Source organism: Micromys minutus (genome assembly GCF_963924665.1).
Source record: "Micromys minutus genome assembly, chromosome: 18".
NCBI classification, from domain to species: domain Eukaryota; kingdom Metazoa; phylum Chordata; class Mammalia; order Rodentia; family Muridae; genus Micromys; species Micromys minutus.
In genome coordinates, this window is record NC_137953.1 from 23,182,748 (window position 1) to 23,199,311 (window position 16,564).

The 16,564-nt window shown below is 41.5% G+C and overlaps 2 protein-coding genes across 3 annotated transcripts in view; one reads left to right on the top strand and one right to left on the bottom strand.

Annotated features, from left to right (window-relative positions):
* The window catches only part of HERC3 (HECT and RLD domain containing E3 ubiquitin protein ligase 3), an 86,913-nt gene that overhangs the window by 5,746 nt on the left and 64,603 nt on the right, over positions 1 to 16,564 (bottom strand). The gene's annotated exons all lie outside the window — the stretch shown is intronic.
* NAP1L5 (nucleosome assembly protein 1 like 5) lies at positions 8,977 to 9,450 on the top strand (the record flags this gene model as incomplete). The annotated part of the gene is made up of 1 exon (XM_080932476.1): positions 8,977 to 9,450. One exon carries the CDS (start codon positions 8,977 to 8,979, stop codon positions 9,448 to 9,450), a length of 474 nt encoding a protein of 157 aa, XP_080788602.1.

A 16,564-nucleotide genomic window follows, 5' to 3' on the forward strand; every position in this document is an offset into this window, starting at 1 on the left:
TTCCTCTGCAAGTCAAGACACATTATGGATCAAAATTCTATCTTGTCGGTGGGCAGACTACTGTCCCTGTGTTTATGTAATTTTACAAACAGGGGCATAAACTAAGAAGTAAGACAAAAATACGCAAAGGGGAGAATTTGACAATATTTGGAAAAGTTGTAAATGTAGATTTCTTTTCTTCCTGAACTCTATGATCCCTTTAAGGGCTTTCAAAGAGATGTGGAGATACTGGAGGAAAAGGACAAAGAACTTGGGATGCTGCTGTGTTGCTACAGTATATCCTGTTAACAAAGAGAATTCAGAGAAACAAAACCAATGATCCAGTAACATAAGAATGAGCAAAAATGACGCATGACACAGATCATCAAGTAGACTGGCTTCGGAGAATTAACTAGAGCTGCATTTCTCCAAATAAACAGAGTTTCGGGAATGTTCAGTGCAAACCAAGCTTCTTGATGTGAAGTAAATCACACCAGCATTCATGTAAATCGCTTTCTTTCCTTGGCCCTCAAAATAATGTAGCAGTGAAAAGCAAGAGCTCCACTCACAACCCCAACCTCACAGTAAGTCATTTATTCTGTCTTTCCCTCAGCCTTCTCATCTGAGAAATATGAAAGCAGTTAATACCTAGAAAGGTGCTTAAGACCAAGAGTAGTTGAAAACAGCATGTGCTACCGCCCTCACACTGCTTAGGGATATTTACATGTAGGGCATGTATATCATATGCCATATATAGTTTTACCATTAAAATTAAAGGCATTAATGCTAAAATGTCTTTGTCTTGATGTATGTGTTTACTATAAAAGTTGAAAACATAAAATAACACATCAAGTGAGCAGTAATTTTTGCAAAGGATAGCGACTGGGATGGAGGCCAGGAGAAAGGGCTTGCTTAGAATGTGTGAGGTCTCAGGGCCCTATGTTTAATCCCCAGTATGAAATGAGAGGGGGGAGGGAAGGAGGGAGAGGGAGAGAAGTAGAGAGAGAGGGAAGGGGGAAGGAGAGAGAGAGAGAGAGAGAGAGAGAGAGAGAGAGAGAGAGAGAGAGAGAGAGAACAGAGCATGCATGATGGGACTGAAGAAGAATATGGAGTTTCACAGGTATCAGTGACTTCTTTCAAAATGCCTGAATCAAATGTATCTCTTAGACTTCTAGAAGACAGCGGATTAGACGTTTCCATCTTGGGTCTCCATGAATCAGTCGGTCAAAGGCAAAGACTATATTCCAGAAGAAAAGTAATGGGAATCGAAAACATGGTGAAAGATTGGCTAAAAGCCAGAGAGAGATAGGAGGGTATTGCAGAAAAAAACAACTTGAGAATCAGTACCTCAGGCCAGGTGTGAGCAGCCCTGCTGAGGTGCATTTGGGATAAACCAGAGGACCCTGGTGGTAAGAAACTACCAGGCCTGGCTTCAGGAGGAATACCCACTTCCCTCAAGCTGAAAATACAGTTCGTGTTTAAGTTAACAGACACTCCCCTGGGGCAGGCGTGGAAACTCACGACATCTCTCAGCATCCCAGTACTGCAGAAAGGCACCATCTTGCTGGAGAGATGGCTCAGTGGTTAAGAGCACTGACTGCTCTCCCTAGAGGTCCTGAGTTCAATTCCCAGCAACCACGTGGTGACTCAGAACCATCTGTAATAGGATGTTCTCTTCTTAAGTGTCTGAGGACAACTACAGTGTGCTCACATATAAATAAAGTAAACAATTTTTTTTTTTTAAAGAAGAAAGGCATCATCTTGACAGGAGGCAATGGAACAATTCCAAGTAGGAGCCAAGGCTGTAAAGGGACAGCATCCCATTGCCCTCGTCTCCAAGGTTAAAAGACTGAGGGAAAGACAGACTAAATAACTTGCCTAGGGTCAGGGCTGTAAGTGGCAGAGATCTTGCTTTCCACTAATAACAGTGTTTCAGGGGCAAAAAAAGAATTAACATAAATGCTGGCACAGTTTAGGTTTACTTCACGCTCAGAAGCTCGGTTTCCACTGAGCATTTCTGAGACTGTTATTTTGAGAACTGGGGATGTAGTTAGTTCTGTGGTGAGGGGTCCTATTGCCTGAGGATTCCTGTGTAGCCAGGGCTCTGGGGCTACTACCTGAATCTGAAGCCTGGTGGACCAGAGCACCTACTCCCTGTCACAGGGTTTGAAACACCAGAGGGAAACTGGGCCATTGAACAAATAGATGTAACACTGGCATCCACAAAACACTCCATCTAACAGCTGTGGAACAGGCATTGGCTTTACTAAACCACAGAACTTTTTCTAAACTAGAATGCATAAAGCAAGTCAGTAAGTACAGAAGAAACTGGAAAATTTTCTTGTTTCTCATCAGAAAATAAAAGAAACTCAGGATTGAGCAGCAAGAAAAACTACAGAAATTAATCCAGTGCATGGAGACTGAACAATGGGTTATAAAAATCAGCAAGAAAATTAATAAATGCATAAATTTAAATGAAAGTTAAAATACAACTTACCACAATCTTAGGGACACTGCAATACTAGCTCTAAGTAGGAACTTTAGAGCCATAGGTACCCATATTAAAACTTTAAGAGACCTCAAACAAATGACCTAATACTGCAGAGAAACAAGAACAAGACAAATCCAAAAGTGGCAAGAAGAAAGAAACAGTAAAGAATGAGACCGAAATCAATGATGGGAAGACAAAAACAACAGAACAGACCCAGTGTGTGTGTGTGTGTGTGTGTGTGTGTGTGTGTGTGTGTGACAGGGAAAAACTGAAAGCATTTATCCTATAATCAGGCATGAAAGAGGGGTATCTGTGCTCCCAACATTTATTCTATAGAGTCTGAAATCACAGCCAGAGCAGAAGGCAAGGAGAAGAATGAAAGGACTATAAATAAAAAAGGACGGACGCAAAGCATCCCTATTCTCAGACAATAAGATTCTATCCTTAATATATCATAAACTTTACAATAAGGCTTCGATCTGATTAGTACTTTCATCAGAGCAGCAATATTCCAAATCAGTGTACAGAAGTCAGCAGCTTTTCTATAAATGAATAACAGACTTACTGAGAAATCAATCCAGAGGAAATGAAATTGGCCAAGAAATGCCTGCACTGCCAGATTTATTGTGCTACTAACCAAAACAGCCATGCTATAGACCCAACCTTTGCCTGTAATTACTTTCCTTCCCTACTGCTGAGATAAAATTTCCTGACGAAAGCAACATAAGGGTCAAAGGGCTTATTTGGGTCACAATTCCACATGCATTATGGTATGGAAGTCAAGGCAACTGGAGCATGAGCAAAATGGTTGTGTTATATCTGTAGTCTTGGGCCAAGAACAATGAATTAATGCATGTCAGTGTGCATTCTGCTCCCCTACTTTATACAACACCCAAGGGCTTCACAATTACAGTGGGTCCTTCCACATCAATTAGGGCAGACAATCCCACAGGACATTATCAGAGACTAACCTTCATCTAGAGAATCAATCACAGGTGTGCCTAAAGGCTTGGTCCACCCTGCAGCCTAAAACCGTACCCAACTGACAATGAACACTAACTACCACAGTGCTCATCAGCAGATAAATAATCAATTTTTATACACACATGCACACGCACACTCACATCCACCCACCCCCCCACACACACATGTACACACACACAATTAAGTACTATACAACCATAAAGGATAAATTATGTCATTTGTAGGAAGATGGATGGAATCAGAGATCGTGTTAACTAAAAATGCCAGACTCAGAAAGATGAATTGCTGCATGTGCTTTCCCACCTAACAAATGAATGGTGCAATAAAACGGAAAACCAGAGCAGACAGGTTCAGACCTCGGCTGTGCTCTGTCCTATGCCTAACTATGAAGCCACTCTTCTCATTTTAAAACTTGGATAAGTTTTCTTTTCTACCCTTTCTACGAAAACAGGTCCCAATCTATTTACACACCATGGATTTATTTTCAAGTTTATTTTGGTTTTTCTCTTTGCTGTTTCTTTCTATCTGATTTTAGGTTTGTTTAGGTTCAGGTAATGCTTGGTAGCTAAACTGAGACCCTAATCGATCAATCTTGAGATGTAGCATTCAATAATCCATCACTATTTGACTGAGACTGGTTTTTGAGTGATTTGTGCAGCTATTTCTAGACCCCAACAGGTCTGGTGCATTCTTGCTTTACTAAGTCCTTGAGATGCTTTATTAGTTTTCCTATTCAAAGGGGTTTTTGTTTGTTTTGTTATTCAAGACAGGGATATTTCTGTGTATCCGTGGCTGTCCTAGAATTCACTATGTAGACCAGGCTGGCCTCGAACTCGGAGATCTACCTGCCTTTGTCTCCTGTGCTGGGATCAAAGGCGCGTGCCACCAAGGCCCAGCTTATTTGAAGTCTCTAACTGACTAACACCCATAGTTGTTGCTGCAAGCTTCCCTGCCAGTGAAGCTCTCCACAGCCTCTAGCTGTGAGATCCTGCATTCCCAATCTCACTGGTTTTAGAAAATGTTTTCAAAGTTTTTTTTTTCAATGACGTCATGTTTCTTCAAAAGTATGAGCTGCAGAACTTCTGCCTGCTCCGTTCCTAGCCCCTGAAGACTTGTGCAGTTGCACATGCTTTGTGCCAGCCCAGCCTGGACTTAGCCCACCAATACCATATCCAACCTTCATGCCCTATCCAGGGCACTCACCCTGTGCCCAGTCTGAAGAGTTCCCTGAATCCTAGCCTGCACCCTCCTGAGTCCTTGGAGCTACTCCACCAGCTCACAAACCCTGCGTTTCTGCCTAGTCCAGGTGGTCTTGTCAACACCATTCCAACCCCCCAAGGCTTGGTCCCTTTTGTAGAGTTTGGACACCAGTTCTGTCTTACTCAGACCCACCTGCGCCAATGCCAAATCCCTAGGAACCTTCAGTTTGTATACCGTCTTAGGCTACTGAAGTCTAATATCTCACCTACCCACAGCATCACCACACACACACACCAGGCATAGCTTGGGTAACAATGAGTGGAAACCACCTAATCGGATCCAGCTGAACAGTCTCATTCATTTGCTTCCCCCTCTTCCTTTTGTTTTTGTTTTTGTTTTTTTTTTTCTTCTTTTTTTTTGAAATGTTTTCTCAGCCTAAAGCTTACCCATATCATTCCTTTTGAAAAACTGTTTTATCATATATGGGTACTTTGCCTCCACGTATGTCTGAACACCACTTGCACTCCTAGTGCCTGCAAAGGAAAGAAGTCAGCATCAAATTTACATGAAACTGAAGTTACAAATGGTGTTCAAATAAAACATGAATGCCGGAAATCAAGTCTGGGGGCTTCTGAAAGAGTGGCCAGATAACACTGAGGTATCTCTCTAGCCTATACCATGATTTCTTGCTTACCACTAAATAGGGGTTTGAATCACCCCCATTCAGCCAATCTATAGCCAACACTAAGCATCCAGAGGACTAACCTACCAACTCCTCATACCTGACCTGAAATCAATCAAACTTGGGCAGCAAAAAAAAAAAAACTTTCTCTAACCAGGCAGCCTAAAAACTCATATTAGACACACAATCTATGAAAGAAATTTACCTACCCAGGTGTCATATTATACAATAGAAATGTTCCCTAATGAAAAGTACATAGGTGAACCCCAGGACACAGGATGTAAAAAATCAATCAATCAATCAATCAATCAATCATCAAACGATTTGGAGTCTTAAGACAGCAAAAGCAAACACCTCAACGAAAGCCTGAGTAACTAACACCCAAGACCAAGAAAACACACAAATATGGCTGAATGAGAGGGTAAAGATGATCCAGGGTTGGAAAACTGAGTTCAATAAGAAGAGAGAAATAGTGAACAGAACTCAAGTTGAAAAGAGGAATGGCAACCCTAAATAGACTTGGCAATTTGTATTTGAATTACACACACACACACACACACACACACACACACACACACACACACACCCCAGAAGGAAAGGCAATGTGATTTGGAAAGGTTTCTGTGACACAGCTTTGCTGTCACTGAGAAGTATGGGACAGAAACTTTGTACCACTGCCTGGTCATTTCTCTGCATGTGACTGAAGCAGACCGTGTAAGCGTCTGGCTTCGTACTCCAGCTGCTGCGCCTGCTGACTCTTGCCTGCTGCCAATGCTATGAAGGGCTTTTAATGCCACTGGAACCAGAGCCAATCAATTCTTCCTTCCATAAGTTGCTTTTAATTGCAGCAGCAAAGTCACTAAAACAGAACTTGGTACCAAAGGGTATAAAGAACTTACAGAGTTGTTTTTGTTGTTGTTGTTGGTTTTTCTTTTCTTTCTTGTTTGTCTACCTAATGTCTGTTTCTGATTTCTAGCATTAAACTAAAAAGTCAGTCTAGAAAATATTTGTAAACATGCATATTTCACAAAGGATTGGCATCCAGAGTACATAAGAAAAACTTATCAACCAGGAAAACTAAAACATTCCTGTGTGAAATCAAACTATCATAGCTATGTGGAGACAGGGTGACATTTATGACGTTAAGTGAACCACATAACCCAGCAATTTTACTAGTAGGTAGTGACAGGAAATAAAGATGTGCTCATATAGAAATCTGTAGACTTATGTTCACAGTACTATTATTCATCCTTTCAAACTAAAAATAATACTACAAGAAACACTCCTCAACAATACAATGAAACACATTGATAACATAAATGACCATATAGATGAGCATCAAATACATTTGTTTGTGAAAATGGCGAACTCCAAAAGCCACATGTGATTTCATTCATAACAATTTAAAAAGTACAGAATTAGGCCGGTGGTGGTCACCCTTACTTCCAGTTCTGGGGGGAGGGGGAGGGGGGAGGTGGGGAGAGCAGGGGGATCTCTGAGCTCTTCCCAGCCTGTTCTCCAAAGCAAGCAAGCTACAGGACAGCAGAGCTAGTCAGAGAAACGAAGTCTTGCAAAACAAAACAAACTGATTTTAAGCCAGGTGGTGGTGGCGGCACACACCTTTAATCCCAGCACTTGGGAGGCAGATGCAGGCGGATCTCTGTGTCTCATGCACTTTACTGGAAAGGCCACAGGAGTATTTTAGGGGAGTACAGTTACTATTCTCTATCTTGATTATCATAGAGCTGACATTAACACATTTGTTTATGGAAACACTCCTCAAGTGCTGGGGTTTACTAACAGCCTAGTCTAAGTTTTAGGGACTTGTGAGTGAAAAAGCAAAAAGTAAAAAAAAAAAAAAAAAAAAAGTGTTAAAAGAGGGCTAGCAGGGTGGCTGAGCAGATAAGCCATTTGATCCTAAATCTGAAGACCTAGGTGAGATTTCCAGAAGCACGCGGTCTGAGTGATAGAACCAACAGACATTCACACTACTGAATGTGCAACTATCAAAAAATAAACAAAAGTTGTAATGTAAAAAAGAATAAGGGGGAGGGGAGTAAAAGAAACTAAAAGACTCGGATTAGAAATAGATTTTGTAAATATTTACCTTCTTAGATTTGAAGGACAAAGGTATTTGTTTTTAAAAGACATTTTGCATTACTATTTTTGCATATTAGTACAGTAATTTTACTTAAAAAATATTCAGTGCTTACTGCGGGATTACATATAATTGAGGCAATTGAGTACGAAATGATTTTCATATAATCCATCTAATATGCAGAAGAACCAAAAGATAGTAATTCCTTATGGAATTCATATATGTAAAACTCTTCTAACACCCAACACAGAGAAAAACATACGTAAACCACTTAAGATTTGTGCCCTGCTCTTTATTTTCACAGTCATCACGATCAGGACTTTGAAGCTAGACTAGACCAGCTAAATAAGTAAATAAAAAACCCAAATTAAACAATTCTCTAATTCTGGCTTGTGTGGGTTAAAAAAAAAAAGCACTTCATTATCAGACAACAAGACTTTGATGTTTATGGTCTTTTCCAATGCTGTCACATACAAATCCCAAGCAGACTCAAAAAACAGATGGTTAACTGTGAAGTGTTTGGTGACAAATGGCTGTGGAAGCATCTGTGGGTTCCTAAGGAAGAGCAGAACCAAACACAAGTATTTGGTTTAAAGATGTATTAAAATGACCTCTTTCCCCAGCCTTTATGGGCATGTCTAAAATGCCCTCTGAAAGCAGTGTGCCTCCCGAAAAACTAAATTGGGCCCTACACGTCTGTAAATGACAGCATCTTTTCACAACGCACGTGGTTGGACACTCCGAGTACTTTGCTTTTTCTCTGTTCACCCTCGCTGTATTCCTTCTCGTAAGCACCCGTGTGGACTCTTTAGTAACATTATGAGAATGCTCACAGCACGGAAACGTGCCACACAAACACGGAAGCAATTCCAAGGTCCCCCCCCCCCCCCCCCGTCACATTTTGCCACTAGAATATATGTAACTAGTTTGAAAAGAGAAGTTTGACGGCTTTCGGAGCCCAAAATTGTCTGCGCAGATACGCGCACGGCAGGTCCCACATTTCTGTTCTCTGGACGTGAATTTAAGACGCAATCAAGATTTGGAAATGTACCCATAACCAAGGCTGACCAGCATCAGCTATGGCGCACTTCCGACCAAGATTGTCAGGTGCATTGCGGATTCGGGGAGCTGAGATGGGAGGGGGGCACACAGTAAACTGATGGGGGCCGTATAAACAGGTATGGAAAAATACAGTCTCAGCCTCGAGCTGGTTCCAGCCAGTTCGGCAGGGGTGGGGGCGGATGCTGGGGGCTGGGTGTCTAAGTGGCGGGTTTCAGAGACGGCGGAGATAGCAGCATAGCAACAATTTGGTGCAGTGTGTGCGCACAGCCATCAGCTGATAGTGAGCAGCCATTCACTTGCCGCGAACCGCGAAGCGGCCGCGTGGACGTCACCACAGCCGTCAGCGTTTGCCGCATCTTCAGACTCACTCTGGACCAGCCGCAGTCAAAGCCGCAGGACCTCTCTGGACCAGCTCTGTCGCAGACTGCGCAACCACCAGACCACTGCGGCAAACAAGCCCAGTTGAGCCGAGCACTAGCCATGGCCGACCCCGAGAAGCAGGGACCCGCTGAGAGCCGCACCGAGGACGAGGTAATGGAGGGAGCCCAGGGTGGCGAAGATGCCGCGACCGGTGACAGTGCCGCTGCGCCCGCGGCCGAGGAGCCCCAGGCTCCCGCGGAGAACGCGCCCAAGCCCAAAAATGACTTTATCGAGAGCTTGCCCAATTCCGTCAAGTGCCGGGTTCTGGCGCTCAAAAAGCTGCAGAAGCGCTGCGATAAGATCGAGGCCAAATTCGATAAGGAATTCCAGGCTCTGGAGAAGAAGTACAACGATATCTACAAGCCCCTGCTCGCCAAGATCCAGGAGCTCACTGGAGAGATGGAGGGCTGCGCGTGGACCCTGGAAGGAGAGGATGATGAAGACGACGAGGAAGAAGAGGACGAGGAGGAGGAGGAGGAGGAGGAAGAGGCGGCAGCTGGCGCAACTGGGGGTCCCAACTCCACCAAGAAGTGAGCACAGCAGCTGACAGGTGACAAATCCCCTGCCCCTTTTATTTCCAATGTCTGCAGACTTTAGAAGGCTCAGGATTTTGCCCAAAACACTGTGAATCTATTCTAACATTCCTAAAAATTAAGTTGAATCAAGTAGATACTGGCTAGCCCATTTCTAATCTGACTTTGATTTGTGTAAAACAGATGTCAAAAGACGTTTTTCTTTTTAATTAAAAGCCTAATTAAACTTATTTTTCTTCCCCCCCCTCCCCCCGCTCTCCGGAGAGAACCAGACTTGAGACTGAGGGAAAGGTTGTCAGTTAGATGGGAATTAAAGTGCGTCACACGTTGAAATCCATTCATCACACGACACCTGAACACCCAAGCTAAGACAGAACTCTTGTCACTGCTTAATTCTTCAGTTTCTTTACATTTCCCAGCGCAGAGGAGACGGAACCCACGAACGACGTCATCTTTAAGACTTTTGCTTTTGCAAACCCAGACATCAGCATTCCACTCAAGAGGAGCCGTGGCATGGGGAAAGCCTGGACTGACAGCATTTACTGTGTGTGTGGCTAGGAAAACTGCCATTTCAAGTTGTGAAAAAATGGTCTGAATATGGGAATTTACAGAAAGAACACGGTTCCAAAAATGAGGGTGTATTTCATGTATAATATTGTCAACACGTGTTCATCCGTTATGGTCTCATGTTATCTGTTTTCTTGGTAGTGTTTGTTTACAAAAACCGTAAAAATTACCCCAAATGTTTTAAGTATTAATTACCTTATAGCATTTTAGAAATATAATTTACTTGAAGAAATGTAGAATGTAGCAATTCTGTAAAGCATGTGTATCCAGTGTTGCCTAGTTTGACCTTTGTGAAGTCTTTTTGTCTTGTAGCTTTTAGCAAGTAGCTGTGAAAACCATCGGAACTCCTCAATGAAGCTAATGTTTGGAAACAAGTGTATACTTGAAGAAACAACCCAAGTGTGTCTCCCCCACCCCAGCTCAGAAATAGAAAGGGTTTAAGTTTGCTTGTATTAGCTGTGCCTTCATTATTTTGCAATGTAAATGTGACTTATTAAATGGTGCATAATCAAATTTTATTGCTTGAGAACAGAATGGCATAAAGGAAAGACTTTTGGGAACGGACACTTAATGTAAAGGCCTTTAGCTTCTTTGTGGGTTTTGAACTGTCTGTGAACCAATGTTCTGTAAAGAAACACAAACATGAAGTTGTTTACCACTGTGGTGTTAACAAAACAGTATTTTCAAAAATAAAAAAACTTGTTATTCTGACTGCTTGTATTGTCATCTGTAAAAGTGGGTGGTGACAGTCCCTTCCTAGCAGTTATTATGAAGAGAAAATGAGTTACTACGCTTACAGCCCACACAGCAGCATCTGACACCTAGGAATAATTCCCACTAGTATTGTTATAATAAAGACAAAAGACCCTGATAGAAAATTCAATTCTCTTCTTTCCCTGCTACACAAGAGAAAATGGGAGCTTTATTAATTTCTACTTTGGTGATTCCTTATCAGAAAAGGATATGGCTTGTAATTCAGAAATACAGGACATTCAAAAACTATCTTGTTTTGGTTTCCTTCATATAAAGCCTGGTTTTAATTTCCTCTCAGACAAGGTAAGATTTTAATGTGACAATATGAAAGCGCACGCGCGCGCACACACACACACACACACATACAAATCAGACGCCATTCTTTTCCATTTGCTGCAAGGGTTAATTGCACTGCAGCAAAATCTGCTGATGACGTGGGGTTGGGGGCAGTGCTAACCTGTTGCTAATGACAACAGATGGCTCTGAACAACTCTTAAGGTAGCAGTAATCATCCTTACGACCAAACCAACCCAACTGAAGGTGTATATTATATATATATATTATAATCATCATAATCATATGATTATTTTAATAAGAAAAAAGGTAATGGAAATTAACATTCACTTATCTTCAGAAATGGAGGGACTGTCACTATTTTTCTATGTCTAGTAAGAATTAAAAAATGACGAGATAAAAATAAAGGGTCTAAACATTGAGAAATTTGTTTTATAGATATCTGATTATTACATATAGAACCCCCCCCAAAAAAATAAACTGAAAAACAATTTGAAAAAGGTTTGATGAATTGACTAGGTTGTCAGATAAATATGTAAAATCATTAATCAAGGCATTAAATATGTAAGAAAGGTTTCTTTTATACTAGAAATAGTAAATACATACATAAATGTAAGTTAGCCTATAATAAAATATGTATAATGTATATAAAAATATGGGGTTTCACAAAAAAATAAATCCCTGACTTATTAAATTATCACAGAACATAAATTCTTCTAAACTTAATCTATAATTTATGACAATTCAATTTAAAGCCCAAGTAGAATCTGGAATTTAACACAAATTCTATGTTGTTTATCTATAAGAATAGCTAAAACAGGCTTCAATAATTCAGAAACAAGCTAGAGTTTGACTCAAGGAAACATTTTTAATGAAGAAAATACATTAAAAAATATATATATCAATTATTAGATACAGAAAGGCTGAGATTAGGACACATACAGCAAAAAGAAATAAACACGACAAGACAAAAAATTAGAAAACAGTCAAATTTTTGAGTATTTACACTCATCTCAAATGCAAACAAGTACTGTGAATTTTATCTGGAACAGATATAGACAACAGAAAGTTAATGGTCTCAATAGTTTGACAAATCATATGAAAATTAGTACTGTTTTACATTACTAAACTAAAATGAAATAGAACTGGCAGATATTTACATAAAATTAAAATATAACTAGTAGATATTTGCATAAAGAGCCCCAGATGATTATTTTAAAAAGAAGAGAGGCTGGGGAGGGAGGGAGCGGTGCTGCTGTGCCCAGAACAAAGTAAAGCAGGGCTCTGGCAAGGCTGGAGACCTCCATGTCACAGGGTGTGCTCTGGCTGGCAGGCACGATTTTACAGGATATACATGTTCTATTTGATATGCATGCCCATCAGGGATCTTTAGGATGGAGGGCAATTCATTCCCTCGATGAGCTGATTCTAAGTGTGTGTCTCCTGAGCTACTTATTTGAAATGCGTCACAGCTGCACTGTAATGTCCGCAGGACACCATCTCCTCCAGGCAAGGAAAATTCTGCTTTGCAGTAAACCATTTTAACCCTTGACAGGCCAAGCCCAGCAACACGCTGTGGCCAGCCGGCGGCACACGTGCATTATCTCATCAGCTCGTGATCTCAGCGTGTGACCCAGGAAGCTCAGCAAGCCAAGGCTCATGATGAAGGCTTGGTGCCGCAGCTCTGCCTGTCCGCAGGGTCACACATGCATATGCATACGTGTAAACAAATGTACATACTACATACATGGAAACAAATGCTGCTTTGGTGTTTTGGGTTTTTTTCTTTCTTTCTTTATTTCTTTCTTTTTTTTTTTTTTTTTTTGAGCTGAAATTTATATAAAATAAACTGTTTTAAAAGCAGCAATTTCAAATTTAAAGCAGATGTTTACAGTACCGTGCAAGCACTACCTCTAAATCATAGTATTAGAGCTATTTTAGTAGTTCACCCAGCATTCGAAGGGATCAGTGCTATAAAGAATCTCTAAAGTACCCTATATATAAAACAAATGTACATATTCTGAAGATACTGTAGGGATGGAATGAAACAGGTATTCTTATACACTGATGAAGATGAAAACCTGGTACAATTCATTAAGAAAATCATCCCAGCAAAAATATTTGTCAACAGACATACTTTTAAGTTCATCCTTAGAATTTGATCCTTGAGAAGCATTTTTAAAGGCAAAAATAATCATTTTTTTAATACAAAAGATGATTGTAGCACTTTTAATAAAAACGGGGGAGGGCTGAGAGAAAAGAGAAAGGGTAATAAGAAAAGAACATACAAACAGACCAAATAGCCAAAGGAAACACATTTACATATCAGACTACACAGTATTACACGGATCCATCAGGTGGTTGTTGGTGTTTTGTTTGGCTGATTGATTGATTGCTTTTATTTTCTAGAAGGATCTCAATATAAAGCTCAAGCCACGTCTTGGAATTCACTTATGCAGGCTGGCCTCAAACTCACAAAGCTTTGCTCAGCTTGACCTCTCTGGCACTAGGATCCAAGGCGTGTGCCAGAAGATGCTCTGGAGGGCTTTATCTTAATGAGAAAATCTTAAATGCTACATATGCACTGTGTTCCCTAGTTCAATGTTCAGACATTTAATTTCATACATTTATGATATGCTCCTAACTATACCAGCTTTCTCTTCTTAGAAAATTATACCGTCTGCCCAAAAGGAGAAACGGAAAAACTGTCCAGTCCCTCCCCCTCCCCTGGGCGTGGAGGACAGGAACTCTCAAGCTCCACTGTGAGCTCTCAGTGACAGGGAACAACTTGTGGAACACAGGCCCTGAATCAAGTCCTTTTCTTCTAGCTGTATAGCTAGCCAGTGATGTAATTCTTTGTTTAAATTTCATCCGTGGGCCAAGCGGGAAGGCTTACAGGTTGTCCTTAGGAGGGTGTCAGGCACATGAAAAGCAGTCCGGAAGTGGGACTGGTGTCTGCATTATCTTTTGTTCCTGGAACAATTTACTACAAATATAAGTCGACCCTTAAAGACTGTAGCCCTCGTCAAGGTCCATGAGGTGCCAAGAGAGGTCATTTAGAGCCACAGTGTCATCCTTAGGTCCTTTCTATAGAATTCAGATGCCCTTTAGAACAAAGCTGAAATTTTATTGCACCAACTTAAGGTCTTTTTTTTTTCCATTAGTGGTAAAAACATGCTATTCAATATAAAAAATATAGAATCGAGGAGTGAGGTAGTACATTTTCATCCGGATGTGGCTAACACTACAGAGAAACTTTGCTTAGGTAGACACACCACCAAGTGGCCACAGTAGTTCTTGTCTTTGGATGCATGGAACTCATCTGAATAGATTTTGTATTCATCTGGTACTTTCATCCAAATATCTTACTACTGACAAAGCCCAACACACACACACACACACACACACACACACACACACACACACAGAGAGAGACAGAGACAAAGACACAGAGACATAGAGAATCAACAACCCATAATTTTTAAACTATCCTTGTCCAATAAAGGTCACAACAAATCTATTTCAAGGGGTTCTGCCTTATACTCTAGATGAAGAAATTCTACATAGTCCAGGAAAAAACCTGAATACGCCTCATTGGTTTTCCCTACTGAGTATACAAGCATTAGATTCTACCCTCATATCCACTAACATTTCTACACAGTTAGTAGGCCTCCATGCACATAAAATGAACTGTGTATTAAATCCCAAAAGGATAGAGTTTGAATGGCTGCTGGACAGTTGAACACATGGGAGTTCCTAGAGAGAGATGCAACCTGAGGGACACACGCTTCTTCTGAACCTTACCTCTTGAGGCATCTTTGCATGTGTAACCTGTATAACATCTTTCACAACAAGTTGGCAGAGGCAACTATCTTTCCCTATAATCTGTGAGCAACTGAAGTATACTAATAGAACCAAAGGCAGTGGGTTATAGAAACTTTCATTTACAAGCCAGTCAGTCAGAAGCCAAGGTTAACACCTGACAGGGGTCACAGGGGTGTTGAAACTTGAGTCCTCGGCCTGCAGGAGATGCCCAGGGAAGAGTGAAAGAAACAAACTGGGATCAAGGACTGCCAGTCATGTTAGCTCCAGAGCTGCCTACTTGCTCTCTTGGTAGTGTGAAATCCCTGCAACTTCAGGAGCCTCTGAAGCGACCTGCACTGTCTTGTTACTACTTAGGTTTGTGGACAATCTTTCTGGTATCATGAGAGCATCCTACAGTAGTCATTCTGTACAAGTGGCACTGATGTGAAAGGGAGACCTGCAATTGAAAAGCAAGAGAGAAGGAAACAGCCATGCCTTTCAGATACACACAAGCTCTCCTCAAAGGACAAGGATCACTGCTAAGTGAACGCTCGGGTTCAGCAACGCTCACGAGAGCACGTGTGCCAGCAACAGAATCAAACTGTGGAGAGGATAAGGGGGCGAAGTAACCATTGTACTCCAGACCCACCTCTGGAACACAGCGGCTCCGCTTACAGAACAGCAGTGACCTCTCAGCACCGGAAAGTGGAAGCCTATCTTCTCTAATGTCCCGAGGCTTTTACAGTCTAATCCCTACCAATGCACGTGGAACTTCTTCCCGAAGTGCCCAACTCCTCTTTGCTGGAACAACTTGGGCTTCTCCATCACCCCACAAAACACTTTGTCATGTGCGTGTGTCCCTTCTTCTCCATTCCCCACTGTCCAAGTGTTGGTGGGCTAGCTTTCAGGTTTGTAACAGATCTGAGGAGGCTCTGTTTAACATGACCTCTTAGCCTTCATATTAAAGGACGACAATTAAGTCTTCCCGAGCCCAGTTCCAGTGGCATGTGAGAACAGCTTATCTCCCTAATTAAACGGTTTTCTTTCAGTATTCCCACACAGTTTATCTAGCAACTGTTGACTCAACTGAACTGCTGATTCAGAGAAATGTCTGCTAAATAAGGAAAGTGTGAGAGAAATGACTTAATAAGGGTTTGCAAAAGATTTCTAAGTGCCTAAATCTGTCACAACTACTGACTATTGCAAACTGCCTGTTGCTTTTCCTCTTCAAGAGCACACATGGCTCTGTGAAGACTAACCAGAACATGAGATAGTCCATCATTCCCTTTCAAGGCTGCTGTCTATCCCAGTGTTAATTCCCAACAAATCACGCCTGCAGCGTTTCTGTTAGACCCGCAGTAATAATATGGCATGGCTGGAATGCCGCAGGCACAGAGCCTGATGTTTGCACTACTGTGTTTTGAAATTGCCTCAACTCATGACTTTCTTGCTCCGCTGCCATACGACTAAATGAACCCTCCTCCACGTGAGAACACAGAACCTGCAATAATCTGGCACGTCTTTCTGGACCACAGTCACTTAAGTTTGGCTCTGGAACAAGCTATCTCTTATTCTCTTTCAAGTGAGAGCTGTGGGGGTTGGGGGGTCAAAACTTACAAGTACAATCATGTGGTTTTTACAGTTTTACTCGCATTACTCGCAGAGTGATTGAAGCCCAGCTTCCCCGTGTCTAGCTT